This window comes from Phalacrocorax aristotelis, chromosome 17, assembly GCF_949628215.1.
Source record: "Phalacrocorax aristotelis chromosome 17, bGulAri2.1, whole genome shotgun sequence".
In the NCBI taxonomy this organism is placed as follows: Eukaryota; Metazoa; Chordata; class Aves; order Suliformes; family Phalacrocoracidae; genus Phalacrocorax; species Phalacrocorax aristotelis.
Window position 1 is genome coordinate 9,691,205 of NC_134292.1, and position 22,269 is coordinate 9,713,473.

The window sequence follows — 22,269 nt, forward strand, 5'->3', positions numbered from 1 at the left end:
ATCATTTCCTCTGAAATTTTGGAGGTCTCTGCCATATCATAGCAAGGAAAGGGCAGGGTTGCAATCAAACCTCTTTGCACTAAATTGTATTTCTCGGGTTGTGTTCTTATGCCAGATACACTGGGAGTTACTACTCAAAAGGGACATCTTCAAAAGCAACCATTGTGCCCCACAGAGACGTTTCGTATAATGGTCAGTAATGAATGGGAAGTTCATCAGATTTGACTCAATTAAATGTGTTCTGCAACCACGTCTCTGTGCTATAATTCCCACTTGACGTGTTTCATGGAGCCAGTAGGTCTGTTTCCTTAAAAAAAAGCTGGCATCCAGAGGCGATTTACGGCAACACTGTCTTCTGAGGCAAGACACAGCAGAACTTGCCGGGACCGAGTTCCACCAAGAACTGCCCTCAAACCTCCTCCTGCCCTGGATGCTGCTTCCCCGGGCAGCATCCAGCCCTGCTGTAAGGAAGCTCACACCATCTCTGCTCCATTCAGAGGGTAAACAGAAGCGTTCGATATCCAGCACTGTTTACTGGCAGCTTTCACAGGCATCTCTGTTCCTTTTTTCTAAATTAGATCTTTCTATTATAACTTCAAGGCCTCATGAGTCTCCTTGGCATTTATTAAATAACAACTAAACTCCTCAATTTACCATGTTACCGCATGATCCAGTTGTACTCCATCTAATACGTCACCTGCAATCAGATTGAAGGGGCTGAACGGGGCAGGAGGATGTAGGAGCAGGGTGACCACCATGACCTGCTGCCGCCCAGGATGTGCCCAGTGCTCACTGCAGCTCGTAGCATGGGCGAAGTCGTGCAGGAGGGAAACAAGTGCTCAAGCCACACCTGAGCCCTGTTTTAAACCTGTTTTGAGGTGAGAAATCTGCTTGATTTATTTTAAAGCCAATGCTGGCACTACTTTTTCCAGAACAGTTTTGAGCCTTCTGAAACTCGGTGGAGCCACATGATATACAGACCTCAAATACTGACTGAGCTCTAGGTTTGGACTGGAGTCCATCCACCTCCTTTCCCTGCTGCTTCTTCCACCAAAAACTCAATGGTCACAGTGGGATTTCACTTCTGTGGATTGGTTTTGCCCCAAAACCCAAAGATGGGCTTGGGGAATGCAAAAGTGCCACTAGCAGAGAAAAGGGTTTGCAGAACCTGAGGCTACCGACCTCCCTCGCGTCCTAGACATGGCTGTGCCCTCGGCCGGCATCGGGTGTGACTCACGTTCCCAACGGAACAGCAGCACGGCAGAAATGCCTGGTGTTTTAACACAGCTCCATGTGAGAACTGTAATTGGCCACGAAGCCACAGGTTACCTGACAACAGGAAGATCTGTGTGGTAAGTCCCTTTATTCTTACTATTTTGTTTTTAATCTTGTCCTTTTTCTTGCTTGGGGGGGGGGGGAAGCCATCACCTGAGCTCCAGTTTCAGCTTCTGACAAGCCACAGCAGCTTTTGCCTCTAATGTATCCAGAGCCACCCATAACGAGCACCAGTTCCTACCCCCTGCAATAAGCCGCAAATAGGATGAGCAGATCCTGAGGTCGGGGAAGGTGTTTCATTTTGAAAACATGAATGTTTCCCTGCCATTCCAGCCATCCTAACAAGGGCTCCAGTTAGTGCTCATGACTTTGTCATCCATCCAGCGCGGACAGAGGGACAGGGACCACTGCCCTCATTTCTGCAAAGATCATGGATCAGGAAGACAGATCATCCCTAATGGGATCTCGGGGAGAGGCTCTGCTCTTCTTTCAAGTCAAAGGCTGCACATGGAGGCACCTTGCTCTGCAGAGCCATGAAATGCCACCTCCGCTGGTAACAGCAGAGCTCTCCAGCAGCAGCCAGCCTTCCCCTTCCAAGCAACTGCATGTGAACAAGAACACTTATCACTCTTCTGGCCATAGCTTTGACTTTCATTTTATTTTTAAAGTGCATTCACATGTAAATTGACTTGGCCCGAGAGGATACATGAATACAAGAGCCCTTTCTTTCCTCTGGAGTGGCATTAGGGGGAATATGGTGAAAGGAGCAAAGTTTCCTCACCTCCGGGCTGCAATTCTGCAGCTGAGGAAAAGCAAGTTCATTGTTTCCTTCTGCACGCAGATGCTGGCTGTGCTGTTTTCAGCAGTCTTGTTCAAGCAAGCCATTTCAGAATATAAAAGCATATTACATATCCCAGGGACAAGAACACACAGGCAAATGTCATATCGGCTCTGTTTTATCTATTGTAAGAGCAGGAGAGAAATGAATATGAGTCTATAACTGTGTCTGATGGTTTGAAACATGGTCCCATCCCACACCCCCAGGGTCAGACCTGGTTTGGTAGGTAGCGGACCCCTGGGAAAGGAAAAATTAGAATGTGAGATTGGAGTCCAGGAAAGGGCACAATTCCTCAGGGCATGAAAATACACGTGCTCTCCAAAAGAAGCATCTCTGGGCTGAAAGATGGAAATCTATTCCACAGCACTCAGCATATGTCAGCCCCACATATGTCAGCATTGCCACAGAGTGAGCACAAAATCATCTGAAGAGCCTTGCAGCTCAGAGCCGCAGCATCCAGCACCTACCCTGCACCAACACCAGCGACAGGGCAGGTTCAGTCCAGCCGCATTGCCAGCTCCGCCTTCTCTTTCTGCAAGGGCAGAATGGATTCACCTTGGAGCCTGGCTCTGGTGTTCAGCGCTGCATCGGAAAACTGTCCTCTGAGTTAAACAACTTCTGAGCTGCGCAGCGGTGCTGTGACGTGCTGTCAAAGCTGCGGCAGAAACGGCAGCATCAGCCAAGCAAAGCGTCTGGAGCTTTGAATGAAGAGTGACAGAGAAAATTATTAATTGTACACGATATACTTATTAAAGATAACGGGCCTGATTCTAACATCCAGCACATTCTTGTGCACAGGGAATAATTCCCCTTAAGGCAGAGGAGCCTAGTGGGGTGTAAGCACTGTGCCTCACCTGCACTGGCACAAGTTGTCACCCAATTTCCAGCCTGGGACCCTTCGTACCTGCTGTTCCCTGCTGCTGTTCACTCGATGTTTCCCAGCTTGAGCATTTTCCTTGGTGATTTTGGCAACACCCAGCCAAAAGATGCTGGTTTGCATCAAAATCAAAATAGGCAGCACTTTGGGTTAAGGCACCAGGTTTTCATTTGCCAGAAAGTAGGAATGGAAATGCTTGTGAAGGTTTACCGAGAGTTATGACTCACTCTCTGTTTTTTTTAGTGAATGAGCAGGTTGAAACGGGTGTCCTGAAAGAAAGAATTCCGCAGCTTGGCTCCGCTCGGAGAGCACGGGGCTGGTAGGACACGGCTGGCAGCACGTCCTCAGGGAAAGCCTGCTTGCCAGCAAAACAGAGAAGAAATAGAGCACTAAAACTTTGCTGTTTCTTTACATGAAAGCAACAATGCCCCAGTAACACCAGGAGCCAAAGCACCAACCACTTCAGCTTCTGAAAAAAAGCAGTTCTCAGCTCTCTTAACCCTGGTCCTAGTTTTGCATCCCCCAGACTTAGGGTTTGGACAGTCACTGGTGCATTTTCCAGATGTTTTGAGTTTTCCCCACCTTTGGCAGCCCCCATCGCACCCCAAAGGGAGCGTGAGGAATTACTCTCCTCCTGTGCATCCTACACAGCTCTTGTCTCAAAAGTAAATGGTGCAAAAGCTCGGTTCGTGTGTTTTCAAAGTCCCTGCCGGGACAGAGCTGGTCAGCCTTCGCAAGATCGGGGTTTGGGGCCCCAATCTTGCCCCGAGTCTGCCAAAGGCCCCAGCTCCGCAGGGCCGGCGGGGACTCGCCCTCCTCCCCGGCGGACCTTCCGCTGTCCATCGTTCCGGGGGCTCCAGCCTCGCTCCGCGCCGGCCCCCGGGGCGCCCGCGCCTGCCTTTGTGCCCCGGCGGCGGCGGGGCCGCCCGGCCCGGCCCCCCCCCCCGCCCCGCCGCTCCCTCGGGCAGAGCCGGCGGCCGCCGAGGGCCGGGCGGTCGCCCCCGCCTCCCCGGCGGAGCCCTGCGGCGCATGCCTCCCGCTCCCCGGGGGCAGGGAAGGAAGCGCCGCCCGCCCCTGCACCAGCGCGGCGGGCAGCGGCGGAGCGGAGCGGTGGAGCCCGGCGGAGCGGCGGCGGAGCGGGGAGCCCGGGCCGGGCGCCGCCGCCACCACCACCTTCCCCCCGGCCCCTCTCGGCCTCCCCCGGCGGCGGCGGCAGGTGAGCGCCGGGGGGCGGGCGGGGCGGCGCGGCGGGACCCGCCGAGGCTGAGGCCGAGGCCCAGGTCCGGGCCCGGCGCGGCCGGCTGAGGGCGGCGGAAGGCGGGAAGGGGGAGCCATGGCGGCGCGGGCAGGGCCCGGCTGGCCGCGGGCGGCGGGCGGGGCGCCCCGCGGCGGTGGCCCTGTGTATGCCGCCTCCGGGCGGCCCCCCGGGTGGGTGTCCCTTCGCACAGCCCCTCTGTTGGTGTCCCCTCGTATGTCCCCCTGCACAGCCCCTCTGAGGGTGTCCCCTCGTATGTCTCCTCACGCAGCCCCTCTGAGGGTGTCCCATTCGGGTGTCCCCTCACAGTCCCTCTGTGGGTGTTACCTCATGTCTCCTCACACAGCCCCTCTGTGGCTGCCCCCCTGGATGGGTGTTCCCTCACAGCCCATTTTTGGGGGTGCCCCCCAGGTGGGTGTCCCTTTGTAGCCCCTCACACCCTCTGTGCCCCTGGGTAGGTTGTCCCCTCACACAGCCCCTGCAGGTGCCCCCCAGCCAGTGTCTCATCGCGTCCCCTCCTGCAGACCCTATGGATGCTCCCCTGTGGGTGTCCCCCCGTGTCCCCTCGCACCCCCTGTGGGTGTCCCCTGGCTCATGTTCCCTCACGTCCCCTCTCAGACAGCTTCCAGGTGTCCGTGGGTGTCCCCTCATGCCCTCCGTGGGTGTCCCTAAAAGCCCGCAGCCCTGGGTGGGTGCCCTGGCCCGAAGCGGTGCTGGGACGGGAACGTTCATCCCAGTCCCGTGTAATTCTTGCAGTGCGACTGCGATCCCGGCACAGGGCAGTGAAGGCAGCTGCCCCTTTCCTAGAAACTGTGGAAATAGGTTAATAGGAAATAAGTTGGAGCTTTTTTTTTAATGAAGCTGGGAGCTTAAGTGTGTTAATTGCATTTCTTCAAGATAATTAGGTATTCTAATTCTTCCTTTTTGATCCTTAGCTGCTTATTACAAGGAAAAATATTTTTAATTTATGTTTGCCCTAGCGAGTGTGTTGTAGGCTGCTTTAGAAATTGTGTGTTGGTTTGCGTGTTTTCTGACAGCTTGGGTTGTGACCCGTGTCATGGCGGGCTGTGGTGGGATGCGTCCCTCGTTAGTTCGTGGCCGAATGCATGAGCCGTCGGGAGCACTGTGCTTTATTGGCACGCGTGGAGCAGAAGTCAGTCTAAACTGTCTTCCTTTGACTAAAAGGTGGACGTTAAAACAGCCTGTGCTGGGTGGCTCCAGGTTCCACCCCAAGAGGGATGTTCTTGATTGCTACGCTTAAAACTTTAATTCTGCAGGAACAATATTTTGAAAGTAATTACGACTGAGGAAAAGAAAATCGGAAATGGACGTCCAGAGCTTGAGTTAAAATGTAGTCTGCTAAGATGTTCTGCGGCAGAGAACTAGCAAAAGAAGCAGCAAAAGCATTATTAATGGTCTGTCCAGAGCTAACCGCTCTGCAGACGTTATGTCAGGGTGACTCTGCCTTGGTCAGTAAGATATCAAGAATATTCTAGTCTGCTAACAAGGTGTCAATAAAACTGCTCCCTGAGCACAGGTCCCAGAATAATTTTGACAAAAGCTTTTGTCATGTTAAATATAACGGTCTTCATTGGAGCACTGTGCGCTTTTTAAAAGCAATAAAGAATTGTCTTCCCTGGTTGTCTGTTATCTTATTCTCAGTAGCAAATGAATATACTTACAAGTTTTAAAGAGTTTAGAGTCATTAATTCTTTAAAATATTTATTGCCGCTGATTAATTTGAAACCAGAACTAGTGAGTAATTGGCAAGGGCAAGGTCAGAGAGGATTCGGAGGCAGAAGCACGTCTCTGTAGGTCAGTAGAGTCCGGTGCCACGCCGCAGTCGAGGGTTTGCGTGGGAGACTGTGAACTGGGCTTGAAGAACCGCTCTGCTGCGGTAGCTTTTTATTGGGGTTGCTGTATGCCTTGTGTCAGCCAGGTACTGGTTTGATCCCACCAAATGGTTCTGCAGGTGAAACCTTCGGCCCTCATGGGACCACGTGGAAGTTGTGCACTCTTTGGCGTGCTATCTGGCATTTTCTGGGTGGCTTTGTTCCCTTTTCAGTGAATCAGGGCTTCACTGTGTTTGGGGTTTCAACTATAATACAAAGAATAGTTCACCACCTTCATCCTGCTTTTGCAAACTCCTAAAGATGTGTGTTTGCCAAGAGCTTTTACCCTGCAGCGAGGCCAGAATGATTGATGTCTCAGGATTATTGCTGCATAGTATGTTTCAGGAAGAAATAAGCTTCCTTCTCTTTGAGCTGCCCCAAGTCCCTCAGTTGTGTGTGCTTAATGCCAAGCCAGAACTAGTAAAATCTGTCTTGGGCTAGGGTGTGAGTTCAGGCGTCATGCTAACGCAGTTACTCTGCTCTTTGAATATGAGTTGGTTTGCCTTCCACCATCTGAGGTCATGGGCACACTTGCTTCACATCTGCCTGTTGTACACCATGTGGACATAGCCAACGTTGGTTTTGTTGTAAAACTGAAAAGCTGAGCTATGCATGGCGGGAGTTCTTTAAAAAGGGCAGTTATGCCAAAGGAAACACGGGGAGCAGAATATTTTGCAGGGTTCTCCACTCCCACCAATTCTACTTCTTTATGAAAGATTCCCTTAAAATTGTTCTTTCCCTCTTGCCACAAAGTAAACTGTGAAAATATGAAGCCAATGTTAGTGCAGAAGGGGATCGCGCATGCCTGTGCACTGAAGCACCATCAGAGTGATTCTTTGTGAGTCTTGACAATATGTGGTTATTTAGGAGCGTGCACAAAAGAGAGTGCAGGAAGAGTTTCGGAAGTGACAGTAATTACTCAGATTGGATTATGGCTGTGCCAGAAAATGCTGAAAACCACAAATGAGTGCTCTGTCTTACCCTTAATGGTAGTAGTGACTGATTTACCCGTTAAAGTGATGTTGAGGAGTCGCTCTTGTGATTATCTAGCACAGTAAGTCTGAGTGTTAGTAATTTACAATTTATGTCACCAGTATTATTACATGGAACTTCTGGAGGGTAGGTGCATAATATAAAATATTTTTCTCTTTCTTTATTGTAGGATGGAAGAGAGACCAGTCTGAAGAACCGTTCCGTTGTGGACTTTGCTGTTGTCTGCTAGAATGTTCCTTATGAATGCTTCTCCTTTGGTAGCTCTTCAGACAAAATGGGAGTCCTTTGGACCAGCAAGGAATTGTAGATATCCTGTTTGCTTCTCTGAATCTGAAGGGGACGTGACAAGAACCTCTGTAAGTGCAAAAGTTCAGATGATCATAAACAACCTGCAAAGTCAAGAGTCTCCCCTGGGTATGAACAATGAGTATGATTGTATTATGCAGAAGAAACAAAAGGGAGAAAAGGGCACCAGTAACAGAGTCACATCTAGCACCACGCTGCTGCGGAAGCGTCCGCAATATACCAAGTGCGGTTGCCCTGCTGATTCAGACGACGCTGAAGTGGAAGAGAGCGTGGGGTTTGGGACTCTCTTGCTCGATTCTGATAGCGACGATTCTGTTGACCGAGGTATAGAGGAAGCCATTCAAGAGTACTTGAAAGCAAAAAGCAAAAGTGACCAGTCCTTGCAGAGGAATGCAGAGTGTTCTGAGAACATAAGCAGAGACAAACGGTTTAAGAGAGAATTCTCCCAGAACAAAATGGCTAGTAACCTTCTCCCTGTGAAATTTAAAGCTGAGATGCTCTCTGAAGAGTACCTGTCTGACCATCTTGGAATTAGTAAAAGGCTACAGCCTGCTTCCCCTCAGAGCATCAGTAGCGATGACTCTTTTGAACAGAGCATACAAGCTGAAATAGTGCAGTTCTTGAACGAGAAGAAGCAGCAAGAAATTAGTAAGTGCGTAATCGGGGAGGATAAAAAAGATTCCCATGTGAGATCTGTCCTCAAATGCAACAAAGAAACAACTAACAAAACAAACTGTGGTGCTATAAAGCAAGGTTGTAATGCGCTCCTCTTGAGACACCATCCCAAGCTACAAAAAACCAGCACACAGTCCAAGTGTTTGCAGTCCAAAATCCAAGAACAGCCTGGTGATTTCAGCCAAGTGAATCAAGCGTATCTAGAAATGGCCACTGCCAGCCAGCCCTGGTTAGCAGAGCAAAATGAAGAAAGTGGAGCTAATTACTGGGAGGCAGGGGGAGTGCTTATCAACGAGAGCGTGCATGCATCTGACTCAAGTAGCGATGATGGCATTGAAGAAGCCATTCAGCTTTATCAGCTGGAGAAAATCAGGAAAGAGGCAGGTCATGCAACAGACTGTGTCCCTTTGCAGGGGGAGCAATTTGATACGAAGGGTATGGCGGATATTTCTGCAAGCCTGACGATTAGCTCAACAAAAAGTGCCTCACCAGAAATCCATAAAAGCCCTATAAGCAACAAGAGAAAAGAAATTAATTCAAAGTCACCAGAATTAGAAAGCACCAGCAATGAATTTAACGAGCTGTTTAAACCAGTGAAAAAAGCCAGACATTTTGCACCTCCAGAAAACAAGATTGCTGCTTGTGAGCTCACGTTGCAGGCCTCTTGCAGAGCAGACACTTCTGCAGAACTCATGTGTGCGGAAGCTATCCTTGATATTTCCAAAACAATCATGCCATCCCAAATGGGAAGCGACGGCAAATCACTCGCTGCAGACTCCTTCTTTTCTCCCCAGCTTCTCTCATCCTCTCGTTGTGAAAGTGACAGCAGCCTTGTGGACAGCGATGATAGTATAGAGCAAGAAATCAGGGCTTTTTTGGCTCTGAAAGCACAGTCAGAAAGCCTTGGATCAAAGCCTCCCAGCCTGTCACACTCAATCCAGATGCCTTTGCCTTCTGATCAAAACAGCCTCACCGGTACCCTAGAGACTTCTCTTCCCAAAACACTGAAGCTATCGCTGAGTCGTAAAAGGAGGCTTAAAAGGGAAGGCAGAATAGCAAAACAAGGTGCATCAAAATCACCTGAACAGCTGGAGACAGGACTTTTTCAGCCAGGTAGCTATTCAAAATTCCCCGTGCTCCAAGAAGGGTGTGCCCTGAGCAGCCCCACAGAACTTTGTGATGCTCAAAGGCTCAGTAGCAAAGAGACTAGGCAGCAGCAGCTGACGTCTTCTGAATTATCCGGATCTGTTGGCAGATACATGGCCTTGGACTCTGTAAACCCCTTCATGCAGGTTCAGAGTAGCACAAGAAAGTTTATGAAAAATACCATCCAAACTCAAGAGCGGGATGGTTCAGATGATGACAGCAGCTCTCTCGATAGTGATGAGGACCTTGATAGTGCTATCAAGGACCTTTTACGGTCTAAAAGAAAATTAAAGAAGAAGTCCAAGGACCAGAAATCTCAGTGCAAGAAGAGAGTCAGATTTAGCGAGACAGAAACTCAGCTGCTAGATGAATTTAGTAGCCTCCAACAAAACGAGTGGAAATGTAAAAATCCCATGCTACTGAAAAGCTGCCTCTCAAAATCTAGAAAGTCTCTGAAAGAGAATGCAATCAGAAATCCTCCAGACAACATAAATGTCAAGCTTACCAATGAAAAACCAGAAAGCATGAAGAGCTTAGAGTTTAACTTACAGCTTAAAAAAGGATATAAACCTAAACCAGTTTCAAACCAGAATAACCTGCAGGTAGCTAAAAATAAAAAATGTACTTTCACAGCTGCATCAGATGCTGATGACAGCAGTTCAGTGGACAGCGATGACAGCATCGAACAAGAAATTAGGAAGTTTTTGGCAGAAAAGGCTAAAGACTCTGCAAGCAGTTCAGAGATACAGAAAGACGATGCAACTCTGGACCTATTGAGAGTGACCAAACAAACTGCTAATAAAGGAAAAGCAAAGCAACAGCCGGTTGAAAGTGAGACTGACCTCATGCTGGGTCAGAGTAAAAAGGCTGAGGTATCCCAGCAAACTGATGAGTTGAAGAACTCTCAGAAAACAGAAGGGAAAAGTGCAATGTTACATGGCAGTGGGAAATCTGCTTCCTCTGCAGAGAATGTTAATCTTCATACTACTGGTCAGCCAAAAGCTAAGCAAGGATTGGTGGGGGTTAAAGGTGTTGCTGGTGGTGAGTTACCTGGAAACACAACGGGTAAAAAGGATGTCCCTAATACAGTGCCCATGCAGAAAATGCTTCCACCTAAAACCAGCAAAAATGAAGGTTGTAAAGTACAAAAAGTCATTAATGCGAAGTCTAGATCTAAAAGAAAAAATACGTTTCACCTAAAAATTTCGAGTAAATTTATTGCAGGTCTAAAATATGCTCGGGACAGGAAGAAATCCATGCTTCTGAACAAAAGGCAGAAAGCAGAGCGTTTGCTCGCCCAGAGCAGTGCGTTAGGAACGGAGGCAGCTTCCCGGGGTACAGACGTACTTAACCAGGGAAGAGGAGCCCCCTTGCCAGAAGGTGAATTTAGTGGGGAGAGTACGACAGCAATAAAAGAATCCAGTTCTCAGAAGCTCGCTGTGGAAGTGTCAAGTCCCCACGTAGTAGAAACCTGTGAAAGACTGGAGGCTGCTCCTTTGTATATCAAAGAGGAAGCAGAGGGCTGCAGAAAGGCTAATGCTTCAGGAGACCTGTCGGATTCACGCTCGAGCCTCCCCTTGCAGGAGCGGAGTGTGGCAGCAGTAAAAGCAGATAAGGTTTGCAGGGAGGCATCCAAAGCTGAGAGCACACAGATGTGGACTGAGGAAGGAGATATCCACAAAGGCAGCTGCACGAATTCAAATGTAGATCCCACACACCCTGAACACAGTATGGCAGTGGCAAAAGCAGATAAAGTTAGCAGAGACACATCTCAGCAGAGTGTGCATGCGTGCAGTAAGGGAGAAGATAACCAGCAGGTCAAGACGCCAGATCCAGGTTTAGGTTGCCCACTGCAGGAACTAAATGTGGCAGCGGATAAACCTAGTGGAGGAGCGTGTACAAATAACAGTACACAGACGTGCATTAAGAAAGAAAAAGTTATTTGCCAGGACAGTGACAGGCAGGAAGAAATTCAGGTATCCAGCTCCAATTTGGAAGGAAAAGTACCTGTCCTGCAGAATAGGGAAACTGCTTGTGAAGTGGACCAAGGGCAGGAAGTTTTAGACAAAACCTGTGCAAAATATACTGACCTACCTGCAGGGGACTGCCCAGATTCCCTCTTGAAAAAAAAGGTTTCAAATCTGTAAGTACACTTCTTTTTACAGTAACAGTCTTTTTAGAAAATAACTATCGTTGTAATTACCTTGATAAAACTTGAGACATGAAAGGAGAGACAGTGGGAGATGCTGATATCTGTATATCATATACACACTAATGTGAAAAATGCTTTTATTTAACAGGGATATCATGGATAAACTTAGATAGTTTTTGTAGATTTTGTAAATTATTAAAGTACTCTAAGGAAATATTTTTTATAATGATTTTTAGGGCTTGCATTACTACAGGGTGCTGTAGTGACTGTAGATAAGAGGATGCTGGCTAATCATGCTTTAAATTGAGGCCTCTAATCATATATCAGAAGGAAACCTGTTTGCGCGCAGAATATATTTGGCAATCTGTTAAGTGATCCTAGGAAAACACAACGCTAGGAAATAGCAACGCTGTGCTTTTGAAACAGATTATCTGACATCTGCTCGTATTCGAGCTGCCTTAGGACAATCCTATGTAGTGGTTTTACACTGAGGTCTCAGTTCTCCCACCCCGAGGACTGTCAGGCGAGTTCGCTAAGCAGAACTTCAGCGAAGTCGGCACAGCTGTAGGTGTGGAGACCCATCTTGGAGACAGACGTGGGAATTCAGGTAGATAAAGCGGATCGGTCCGTCTGCACGCCCCGCGTAAAGCGATCTCAGCAGCTGCTGAAAGTACCTGTTGAATATCGGAAACCTCCCGCTCGCAGATGATGCAAAGCACAACTGGAGTTTGAGGAAAAGCGAAGGAGCGTGTCTGTTCAGACAACGTGGTTTCTCTGGATTTACCTACTGTTGAGCCTGCGAGGCTGAAACAGCTCGTTATTCTCAAGTCTACATTTGATGCCCTGCAGTTACCCAGAGATGGCTTTTGGTTTCCTGAAAGAACTTTCTTGAATTGAGTGCCCTTACTTTCCCTTTTCAAAAGTGGTTTCTAAAATGTTACATTTCTGTGAACTTTTATTTTCATTTACAATTTTTGTGCAATAGAACAAAGCTAGATTTGCTGTAGGAAGTCCCTAATGTAAACGCCAAGGATATTTTCAGCACTGTTCTTTCATACTGGTAGTGCTTTCTCTGCCTCCACTTCAGCAGCCAGAATAAAGTGATTTTTCACAACTATCTTTTTATTTGTACTAACTTTAAATGGGGTTGAAGTAGCGAGTTCGTATCACAAAAAAGTGCCCCTGCACTGGTTTCACTGAAAAAATCCAAAAGGTGTGAATTTAAGCTGTCGGCTGGTTCTTTCCTTTTCATTTGTGTGCAGTGAAGTCCTTCGAGTAGTTTGTTCTTACATCTTGTCCCTGTGAATTGATCCGATATTCTCTTTATCTAGTCTTCTACAGAACTTCTCTCAGCCAAACTAGCACTCGGTATCAGTTTGTTTCTCAGTCACTTCAGCAGTCTTCCGGGAGGCTGGCTTTAATGTGGCAAAATGGAGCAAAAGCCGTCAAGAACAGATGCGGTATCGCGTAGTATTCCCTGGTATGATCGCATTTGCAGAATATTGGCAAAACTACAGTGTAGCATAGAGTAGAACAAGTAACTGTGGCATGTAGAGAAATGAACAACATCCTTTGTGTGTTTATACTGTCGTGCAGTTACATTTTAAACATGTTTATAGTGGTCACTTGACATTTCTTACTGTCCAGCCACCTTTTTATAGTCCTTGGGTCGGTTGGTTTGTTTTAGAGATCCGTATGCTAGATCATCTCATTTTTGTGGTAGGATACCTTGGAAAAGTGGTTTTTACTTAGCTCACGTGCCTGCAGTCTGTCTACAAAGGCAGATATTTTTGTCTGCCTTGAGTCAGTTGCAGGATTTGGGCCTTTTGTTTGGAATAGGTAAATAAGCTGGTATTTTAAAATAGAAGTTTTCAGAGTACCTTGCTTTAAAAGGATTAAACTGTATACTTAATTTTAATAGAGATGGTGAAAGCACTATGTACTGTTTGTATAAAATAAGCTGAATGTTTCTCCTCAAAGTTTTCAGTAAATCCACATTAAGACTTAAAAGGTGTCTCGTGCCCCTGTCGATGTGTCTGTGTTCTCAATACTACTTGTGAACTGATTCACTTTCAGTTAAGATGCAATTCCGATTACCTTGTGCTTTAAATAAAACCTAATTTCAAACAGCACTTTTTTAAAATTGATAAACTTGATTTGTATATAGGAAATGGTGTACATTGATAAGTTTATAATGTTTAATAAATGGGGTTCTGACCATGGACCGTGAAACCAGAGTGCTGCTATGATTTGTGTCATTGTCCTCAGTGAGTGGTATTTTTGTGTTACCTTTTTTTTTCCCCTCTCCTGACTGTAGTCGGAAGAGGTAATTAGCTTGTGGCCGTCATGTTTGTGAGTAAAGGATGTCACCCTCCAAGGCGGTCACAGCGTTTGCGTTAGCCGAAGCTGGGAACAGCATCTCGTCTCATCTGCTGCACTTGCTTCTTGCCTCCTATTGTCTTCAGCCACCCGCTTTCAGAGACCATAATCCCCTGTGTGAGAATAGCACATGGTTTCCTTGTGACTGAAACAGAATCCAGACCTTTAAAGATGCGTCCATTTAAGGGAACATTGTTCTTAATAACAAAAAATTAAGGAGAAGCTACAAAGTGCATAGGCAAAAAAAGTTGCAGGTATTCTGGGAGGTGAGAAGGGTGTTTGCAGTTTTAGCAAAACCCTAATAGTAGTTTTCTTTCCTGGTGTCTGTGGTCAAGAAGTGGAGTCTTTCCTTGTGCTTGCCCCTCTCTGTTAGTAGCACAAGGGTTAGCGAAAGGGGAGCCTTGCTTTTGAGGCAGAGCTCAGCAGGTGACATCTGTCATTCAGTCGGAACGCACACGGTGTACCTCTAAATGGCATCCTCTGTAGGACAGCTCCTGCAGCATCCAGGATTAGCACGTGGTCCCCGCTGCCCCACTGTCAAAACTGGCGGTAGTGAGTCTAGGAGCCCTTGGTGGCGCGGAGGTGGGACAAACACGGTTTCTTGCTCACGGGTAACGTTGCGACAGCCAGCACTGAGGTTCCAGAAGGCGGGGAGACTCTGAGCTAGTCTCCAGGGTGGGAGGGAGGGAAGACTGCTGTTTATACTAAAACCATCCTGTCACCCTTGGTGTTTCTGTACCAAATGCTATGGGTATTGCTTTCTACCTCCAAGTCCTCCCAGTCATCTTTGATCTCGGCAAGTGATTTTTCCAGACTTTGTCCCATGAGCATTGCTGACTTGCCAAGGAGGAGCAAGCACCCACAGGGGATGTGGGTCAGCGGACAGCTCTGGGATTGGTGCTGCAGCCATCAGGGGTGTGCCATGGCTCCGCTGGCAGTGTCACCATGCTGGGTACAGTTCTCATCACTCATTCAAAAAAGAGAAGTCTGGTGTCTTGGAGCAGTGAGAAATCACTCTTACATGTTACAGATGAAAGGTTGAACAGCTGAGGAGTAGAAAGATTATACTGAGTGAGAATGAATTCATGAACAAGAGTCCCACGCGTGTGGTACCACGTTTGGAACTGCAGTACAAATCTCTTGAGGTTGAATCTTGATAGATGTGGTACCAAAAGCATTTTTTTCTTCCTATTGATACTGATCATAACAGGCAGCCAACCGTAGAGTAGGCACAGACCGTACATCCCCCCTGGCCCTTTTCAGCACGCCAGTGATAGCTCTGGTGAGTGCCTGGAAGCAGCTCCTTTTCCCATTATTTCATCCCACCTGAAGCATTCATTTGATCCTTTACTGCAGTAGATGCATTCATGGAACCATGAACTCAGGTTTACTTGAGCATGTAAAGAAGTTACGTTTTTCTTTCATTAGTGGTAGTTTATATTTTTAAAAAATGCACAATGATATTATTTTTTTTTGGAGCACAAAACTTTCTAATTTGGACATTAAGTTATTAAAGTACTCAGTATATTTTATTACGGCCACTGGTAAGTTAGAGCATCCTGACTGTAATACCAGAGTTCTCAGATAAATCAGCGCTCGCTCGGGACTTTGAAAATAAGTATATTGTTTTATTTTTATCACAGTGACTATTTCTCTGTGCTTCAGGAAGGGCAATCCTCAAGGATCCTCAGCAGACCACAAGGACTACCTTAACTTTTTATAAACAGTTCTTTGCTGCTATTTTAGGAACACGTGTTCTGCTGTGCAGCTGCTTTTTATACAAGGAAGGGACGCACCATCTCTGCCACCATTTCTTTTATTAATGTATATGCTTTTAATTTTTCAAACCTTTAAGAACTGCTGTTTGACTTGGTTTGTCTTGGTGCAGCCTTTGATAATTTTGTCTGCAAATGTGAAAATCTTGCTTTCCAAATACAGATTAGAAAGTGTTTCGGGTAGATTCTCTGCAGTAAAATGTGACACTTCGAATTTGTACGGGTATTTCTTAAAAATTAAAAAAAAGCATATTGGGTCTCCCAGCACCTGAATAGACAGGTCAGTATTGCATAAGCCTGCTAAAGTAGGGAAATGTGGGAAATTAAGCCTGAGGAAAAGATTCCTTTGACCTAAGTAACCTGAAACGAGGACACGGGACATTTCAGAGAAACCGAGTGTGCAGAAGAGATGGGGAGGAACTGCGGGCCTCTGTAGTCTTGAGCAAATCATCATGTAGAGGCGTGTCTCTTGGGGCTGGCTGCAACCAAAGCTTGCGTGTTGCTCCCTTCTCCCTGGACCTCAGTGGATGTGAATTGGATAACCCTACCCCAAAGTATCTCGGGGTACAGTCTGTGTGAGGGTAATGGGAGGTATGCTGCATGCAAAACCGGTCAAAGGAACTGGGTTTGGTTCAGGAATAAAACAAAAAGGGAAGAAATTAAGGCAAGGAAGAAAATTAGTGGGTGTTTTTAGATCAAGTATAAAAACAGGTGGAAAATACGTGACAAAAGCCACTAATTTTATATTTTTAAGAAGCAGTCTTATCCGTAAATTATTCCGCCTGCAGAAAAATCTGTGGATAAAAATATATGTAAAATTGTCACAACTGTTTGTATTAATACAGTGCTTTATGTTATTTTTCATTTCAGGGGAAGAAAGGGAAGTTACGAGAAGCTCAAGGTATTATCTAGAGTCTAATAGAAGAGTAGCAGTGAATGACAGAGGGTTGCTCATTTATTTTTGTATGTTGAATATTTTAAAGGTTAACTTTTCAGGCCCGTTACTGCTTAGTCTATTTATTTGTTCCAGCGTATTGGTGTGGTTTTGGCAAAGGTGAGTTTAGCCGGCTGTTCTGTTTGAAATAACCAAATGCCTTGGAGCGAACGCTGGGATTGTTTGGCCGGCGTGGCCGAAATCTTGCTGGTGGGTGCAGGAGCATGTGGCTACGCTGGCGTTTGAGTGGTTAAAGAAAGCGCAGGTACAGGCCTGACACTGTTCAGCTGTGAACTTCAGGTTTTTGCTTAGTGATATTATAAACTGAACACCTCTACCGTGCAAGTGTGTTCAAATCTGTTGTCGTCCTGCTTCCTGCGCAGTTGATAAGACTATATAAAAATGACACAAATAGGGAATATTTCTAACAGAAGAATATAATTTGCAGTGGTACTTGGACATAGAATTACACTAATTTTTTTTTAGTGAACAGCTAGAATAGCATTATGCTCATTTTTAATGCAGACTATCAGTATGCTATACCTGTAAGGTAGGGCCCTTTCTCATCCGTAACAGCAGACTAGTTTCTCTTCAAGACCAGTTTTTAAGCCAAACATGCAAAGGTGTTCCTTTTAGTGCAGTTACTGTCTAAATGATGTGGTTTCACCAGCTGTGTAACTCCGGTTGTTACAATAAAACTTAAGAAAACATTCTGGGAGTGGTTGTCTTTATTTGAATAGTTTCTTAAAACATTGTACTTTTGAGAAGTAAGAAAGATGAACGTGCTCTCTACATGAAATCAAAAGGCTTAATGAATACCTCTGGGAAACGTGCGGTTTGGTTATTCATTAAATAGTACGGAAACAGTTTAAAAATCTTAATTTTTAATGATATGTGGTACATGAGCCAAGAGTTTAAAGGATCATTAGTGACAGAGAAAAGGTTAAGGGAATATCTATTTATGTCATGTATATTGTTCTAGTATTTATAACTATATGCTGCCTATAAATTAAGTAAAATGGTTCGTATGAGCTATTTAACTGACATTTAATCACATTAAATCCTTATAAATTAAGATATTACTCCTAATAACAGTCATTATGTAAATTAGTGGTTTTCATCTAGTACCAAAGTGGCCGTATATGGTTTTCCTAACAAATTATTGAACTCAGTTTTGATAACACAGATTTAAACTCCTTTTCCCCCAAAGCTAAATTTGTTACCTTAACTAGATAGGAGTCCTGTTAAAAACAAAAAACCCACCACAGTCTGGGCTGGGGCTGGTTATTTTTGGAAATGTCCTGCTACCTTTAACCTGCTAATTTTGTAGCTATTCATCACATTGTAACAGCAGGTCTCACATTACCGAGCTGAAAGGTTTGGTATTATTTTTTCCTGTGTTCAGAAGAAAAATGCTCATTAAACCCTGACTTAGGTGGTGAATAGCGTGCAGCATGTGCGTTAATCTGCTGCTGCTCAGTGTGCCGTATAAATTATTTTCCTGACGGTCTATGCAGTTTTACTCTCCTCAGCGATAACAACTGCGAGATCCCAGGTCTGCGTGCAGGAGAGGTAACCTGAAGCCGAGTGCTCTAACAGGAGCGCGTGCTCCCAGCCCGATGGCGTGACTGTAACAGAAACCTGCCGTATTCTTGATGAAATAGCCTGTCACCCCCTTTAGCAGCTACACTGCAAGGGCGTAGGGCCTCCTGTCGTGCTTTCAGATGAGGCTTAGCAACAAGTTTAGGATAAGGTCAGTGCTGTTTGCTTGCTCGTGGGGTTTTTGGGGGGTTTAGTTTTTTTTAATCTAGGCAGCCAGCAGTAAACTGAAGCAGCTTCCTATTGTCATTACTGCTGGAGATCTAACAGAACGACGGGCCGCTTGGGTTGTAGCTGGGATGGAAGTCGAGGTGGTTGTAGGCAGTGATGAAGTTGTCCGGGCCGGTGACGTGGCTCTTGTCCAGGGAGGTGTTGAGCCCGTTCTCCCTGTACATGCCGCCCTGTGCCAGCGCATTCGAAAACGTGTGCGAGGTGACGTGGAAGGAGGTCTGCGAGAAGAAGAAGGGGAGGAAGGAGATGTCTTAAATGCTGCGGTCAGAAAAGTGGATCCATCGCCTGGCGTGCTACGAGCCAATAGTCACATGCTCAGGAGAGACACTGCAAATTTATTTCAGGGTTGAGCAAGCCCAGGTGCTTGGTAGTTTTCCACGAATCAAGCACACCAAAGCCGCTACCTTATTATATTTATCCAAGTCCATATGTATTCTAGCTATCTAATCCATATTCATTCTAACCTACACAGGTTGTATAATGGCATTAAGTCATTCTTCCTGGCTCCGCTTTAGATTCTTCCACGCGTGCCTTCCTCTCTACAGGGGTCTTTGGTGATCTTGATGGATGAGGTATCCTAACCCTTGTTACACAAGAATAACCTAAAGCTATTTTCTCCTATCAGCTCTCCTTCATTTTTCTCCTAAAAAGGAACGCTTGTCACGGATTAAATGAGTGAGCTGATGGCCAAGACATCCCATCACTAGGCTTAGATTAAATTTCAACAATGCTTAATCACAAAGAAGGGAGTCCAGATTCCCGCTAACTAAACATATACGACACCCCTTTTTTTTCCCAAGCGCGGGTTGTTCTCTTACAATGCCACCATCAGGACATGGTTTAGGAGCCCTGGGGGTGTTGGGGTGACGGTTGGACTCAATGATCTTAGAGGTCCTTTCCAACCTGAGTGATTCTATGTTCAACAGCACCGGCAACACGCAGGAGCTTGGATGCAATAAGGGCACTTTATCCTCACGCGCTCAGGGAGTTCATTGCCAAGGGATGTTGCAGAGGCCAGCGCTCGCTCGGAAACCCCCGGCTACAGCCCGGGGGGTGCCTCCGGCCCCCCTCACCCCCACCTACCGGCACCTCGTGCACCGTGGGGGCTTTGCTGCCGTAGGCCTGGTTGGTGGTCCGGTACCGGGGGTGAGGCTCCGGCTCCCTGCGGGGGGGGAGGAGAGCACAGGTGGAAGAGGGGGTGCCGGGGGGCTCCGCGGGGGCCGGGGCCGGGGGCCGCGCTCACCCGTAGCCGCGGAAACAGGCGGGCTGCTGGAACCGGCCGGGCAGGCCGGGGCTGGTGCGGTACCAGTCGCTGGTTCGGGGGCCGGGGCTGCCTCCCGCCGCCGCCGCGGGGCGGGACATGGGGGGGACGGGACCGGAGGGGGACCGGGAGGGAACCGGGGCGGGGGGGGTGGGGGGGACACCGGGCCGCGGGACCGCGCGTTGCCCGGCGACGTGACGCCGCGGGCGGGCAACGATCGCTCCGCGCACCGGGACCGGCCCCGCCCCGCCCCACCCCGCAGGAAGCGGAAGGCGCCGCTTGACCTTCCTCCTCCTCCTCCTGCTCCTGCTCCTGCTCCTGCTCCTGCTCCTGCTCCTCCTCCTCCTCCTGCTCGCCCTGCGGCCGCCGGGCACGGAGCATGGCGGTGCCGCGGCTCCTGCGGGCAGGTGAGCGGGTCGTGCCGTGCCCACCGCACCGCACCGCACCCCACCCCGGCCTCCCCTGTGACCCCCCGTGTTTCTCTCCCCGCAGCAGCCCCGCGGCTCTACAGCAGCCTCCCGGTCCCGGCCCCGGCCCCGGCCTCGGCCCGGCCCCGCGGTGAGTCCTGCCGCGCACCGGCCCCTTCCCCCGGGAAAGGGGGGTCCCCCGAGCCGGCCCCCCGCACCCCTGGGGCCGGGCGGTGAGCGATGGCCTTGCTGCTGTCGCCGGGCCCTCGGTGCACCCAAGTGGCTGTGGGTGCATCAGGGCCCTTTGTCCCGACCCGGCTCATCCCCGGCAAACCCAGCAAGAGGGAGGAGTGATGGGTTTTTTTTCCCCTTCTCTCAGCCGAGGATGACAAGCTGCTCTCCGAGCCTCTCAGCCACCCCGACTTCTTCAACGTGAAGGAGCTCTTCTCCCTGAAAGATCTTTTTGATGCCCGAGTGCACTTGGGGCACAAAAAGGGATGTCGGCATAGGTTAGTGACCCCGGTTCGTGATCCAGAGCTTGTCGACAATCGGGAGTGTTTCCCTAGACCACATCGGCCTTTGTGGGCTGTGCCGGGTCCGTGTGGGGCTGGAACTGCCCACACTGACCCACGGTTCTGCCTGGGCACGGTTACTGCTCTGCAGAAGTACAGGGAACCCGCTCCGCGTGGGCACCAAGCGGGGTCTCAGACCTGCAGCCCCCCTGAGCCCAGCTGGGACAGGCGCTGTGTGTAAGGGCTCTCTGCAGAGAGCTCTGGTACCATCTGGGAGTTGGCGTGTGAGGAGGTTTCTGTGGGGCCACGCCACATTCAGAAACGCTGCTCGGTGCCTGTAGCTCCCCGTCCCCGCGTCCCCTTGTGTCACCCTGTCGTCCCTGCAGGTTCATGGAGCCCTACATCTTCGGCTGCCGCCTGGATCAGGACATCATCGACTTGGATCAGACAATGCAGCACCTCCAGCTGGCCCTCAACTTCACCGCCCACATCGCCTACCGCAAGGGCATCATCCTCTTCGTCAGCCGCAAGCGCCAGTTCTGCCACCTGGTTGAGCGCACGGCACAGGAGTGCGGGGAGTATGCCCACACCCGCTACTGGCAGGGCGGCCTGCTCACCAACGCCCACATCCAGTTCGGGTCCGGCGTCCGCCTGCCCGACCTCCTCATCTTCCTCAGCAGCCTCAACAATGTCTTTGAGCCCCACGTGGCCATCCGGGATGCTGCCAAGATGAACATCCCCACGGTGGGGGTCGTGGACACAAACTGCAATCCCTGCTTGATCACCTACCCCATTCCCGGGAACGACGACAGCCCCACCGCCATGGAGCTCTACTGCAAGCTCTTCAGGATGACCATCATCCGCGCCAAGGACAAGAGGCGGCAGAGTGATGTCTTCAGCGAGCTGCGGAGCAAAGCAGAGGGCAATTAGAGCCCTAGGGATAGGCTCGGCCGTGCCTGGCAGCTTGGTGACGGGCGTCCCGCTCCGCTCCCATGGGCGCTGCAGGACTGATCCCGCACCCAGGGCGCCGGCTTTCGGCAGAGCTGGGCTGGTTGTGGAAGGGACGCGGCAGCTCTGCTGCTGCGCAGAGATCCCGTGGCGGTCACAGCTGCGCTGGGTCTCTAGCTCAAGATAAAATTGCCCAGAGCGACGCAAGGGAAAACGTGGCCAGGCCCAGCTCCTGTGCTTGTCGCAAGGTGCTTCTGTCCTGTGGCCTTCGCCATCCTGAGCTTGTGATCTCGCCCGAAACCACTAGTATCTCACGCCTCTTCCTGATGTGACAAATAAAGGGCACTGTGATCCTCTGCCTTTCTTTCCTTGTGAAGATACGGGGAAGTCTCTGGCAAGCATTTATGGTCACAGAATGGGGTGGGAAGAGTGTTCCCAGCCCAGGGACCCGCAGGGTGTTGCAGGCTGGGAGCAGGAGGGGTGCGAGTGTGGCCGGAGTGTCACAGGGTTGGCAGCTCCCCACTTTGTCCCAGGGTTCACCCTCTGCCACTGCCGTGGTGAGTGGGGGACTCTGGGGTGCATCTGAGGAAAGGGAAATACAATTCCTAACGTGCCTTGTGTCTCTGTGAGAGGGGCTTAGGGCAGTCCTGCAGCCTTGGGGTTCAGGCCCAGTGTAGGAAGGGAGTGTGGGCCAGAAATCCCCATCCCTGGGGTCCCTGTCCTTGAGGTCCCTGTTCCTGGGACCCTGTTCCTGGGGACCCTGTCCCTGAGGTCCCCGGCCCCGTCGTCACTGTCCCTGGGGACCCCGTCCTTG

At 49.0% G+C, this 22,269-nt stretch overlaps 3 protein-coding genes across 3 annotated transcripts; 2 read left to right on the forward strand and 1 right to left on the reverse strand.

Annotated features, from left to right (window-relative positions):
• The first annotated feature begins 4,042 nt into the window (after positions 1-4,042).
• PPP1R26 (protein phosphatase 1 regulatory subunit 26) lies at positions 4,043-16,928 on the forward strand. The gene is made up of 3 exons (XM_075112499.1): positions 4,043-4,206; positions 7,300-11,400; positions 16,434-16,928. The coding sequence occupies exons 2-3, from the start codon at positions 7,361-7,363 to the stop codon at positions 16,480-16,482; spliced, it is 4,089 nt and encodes a 1,362-aa protein (XP_074968600.1). The 5' UTR covers positions 4,043-4,206; positions 7,300-7,360; the 3' UTR covers positions 16,483-16,928.
• Positions 16,929-17,213: 285 nt separating this feature from the next.
• On the reverse strand, positions 17,214-19,862 carry PIERCE1 (piercer of microtubule wall 1). The gene is made up of 3 exons (XM_075112501.1): positions 19,571-19,862; positions 19,411-19,489; positions 17,214-18,545 (listed from the first exon to the last, which is right to left on the reverse strand). The coding sequence occupies exons 1-3, from the start codon at positions 19,687-19,689 to the stop codon at positions 18,360-18,362; spliced, it is 384 nt and encodes a 127-aa protein (XP_074968602.1). The 5' UTR covers positions 19,690-19,862; the 3' UTR covers positions 17,214-18,359.
• MRPS2 (mitochondrial ribosomal protein S2) lies at positions 19,835-21,811 on the forward strand. Its single transcript, XM_075112500.1, has 4 exons — positions 19,835-19,995; positions 20,081-20,146; positions 20,375-20,504; positions 20,894-21,811. The coding sequence occupies exons 1-4, from the start codon at positions 19,968-19,970 to the stop codon at positions 21,435-21,437; spliced, it is 768 nt and encodes a 255-aa protein (XP_074968601.1). The 5' UTR covers positions 19,835-19,967; the 3' UTR covers positions 21,438-21,811.
• The last annotated feature ends 458 nt before the right edge of the window (positions 21,812-22,269 follow it).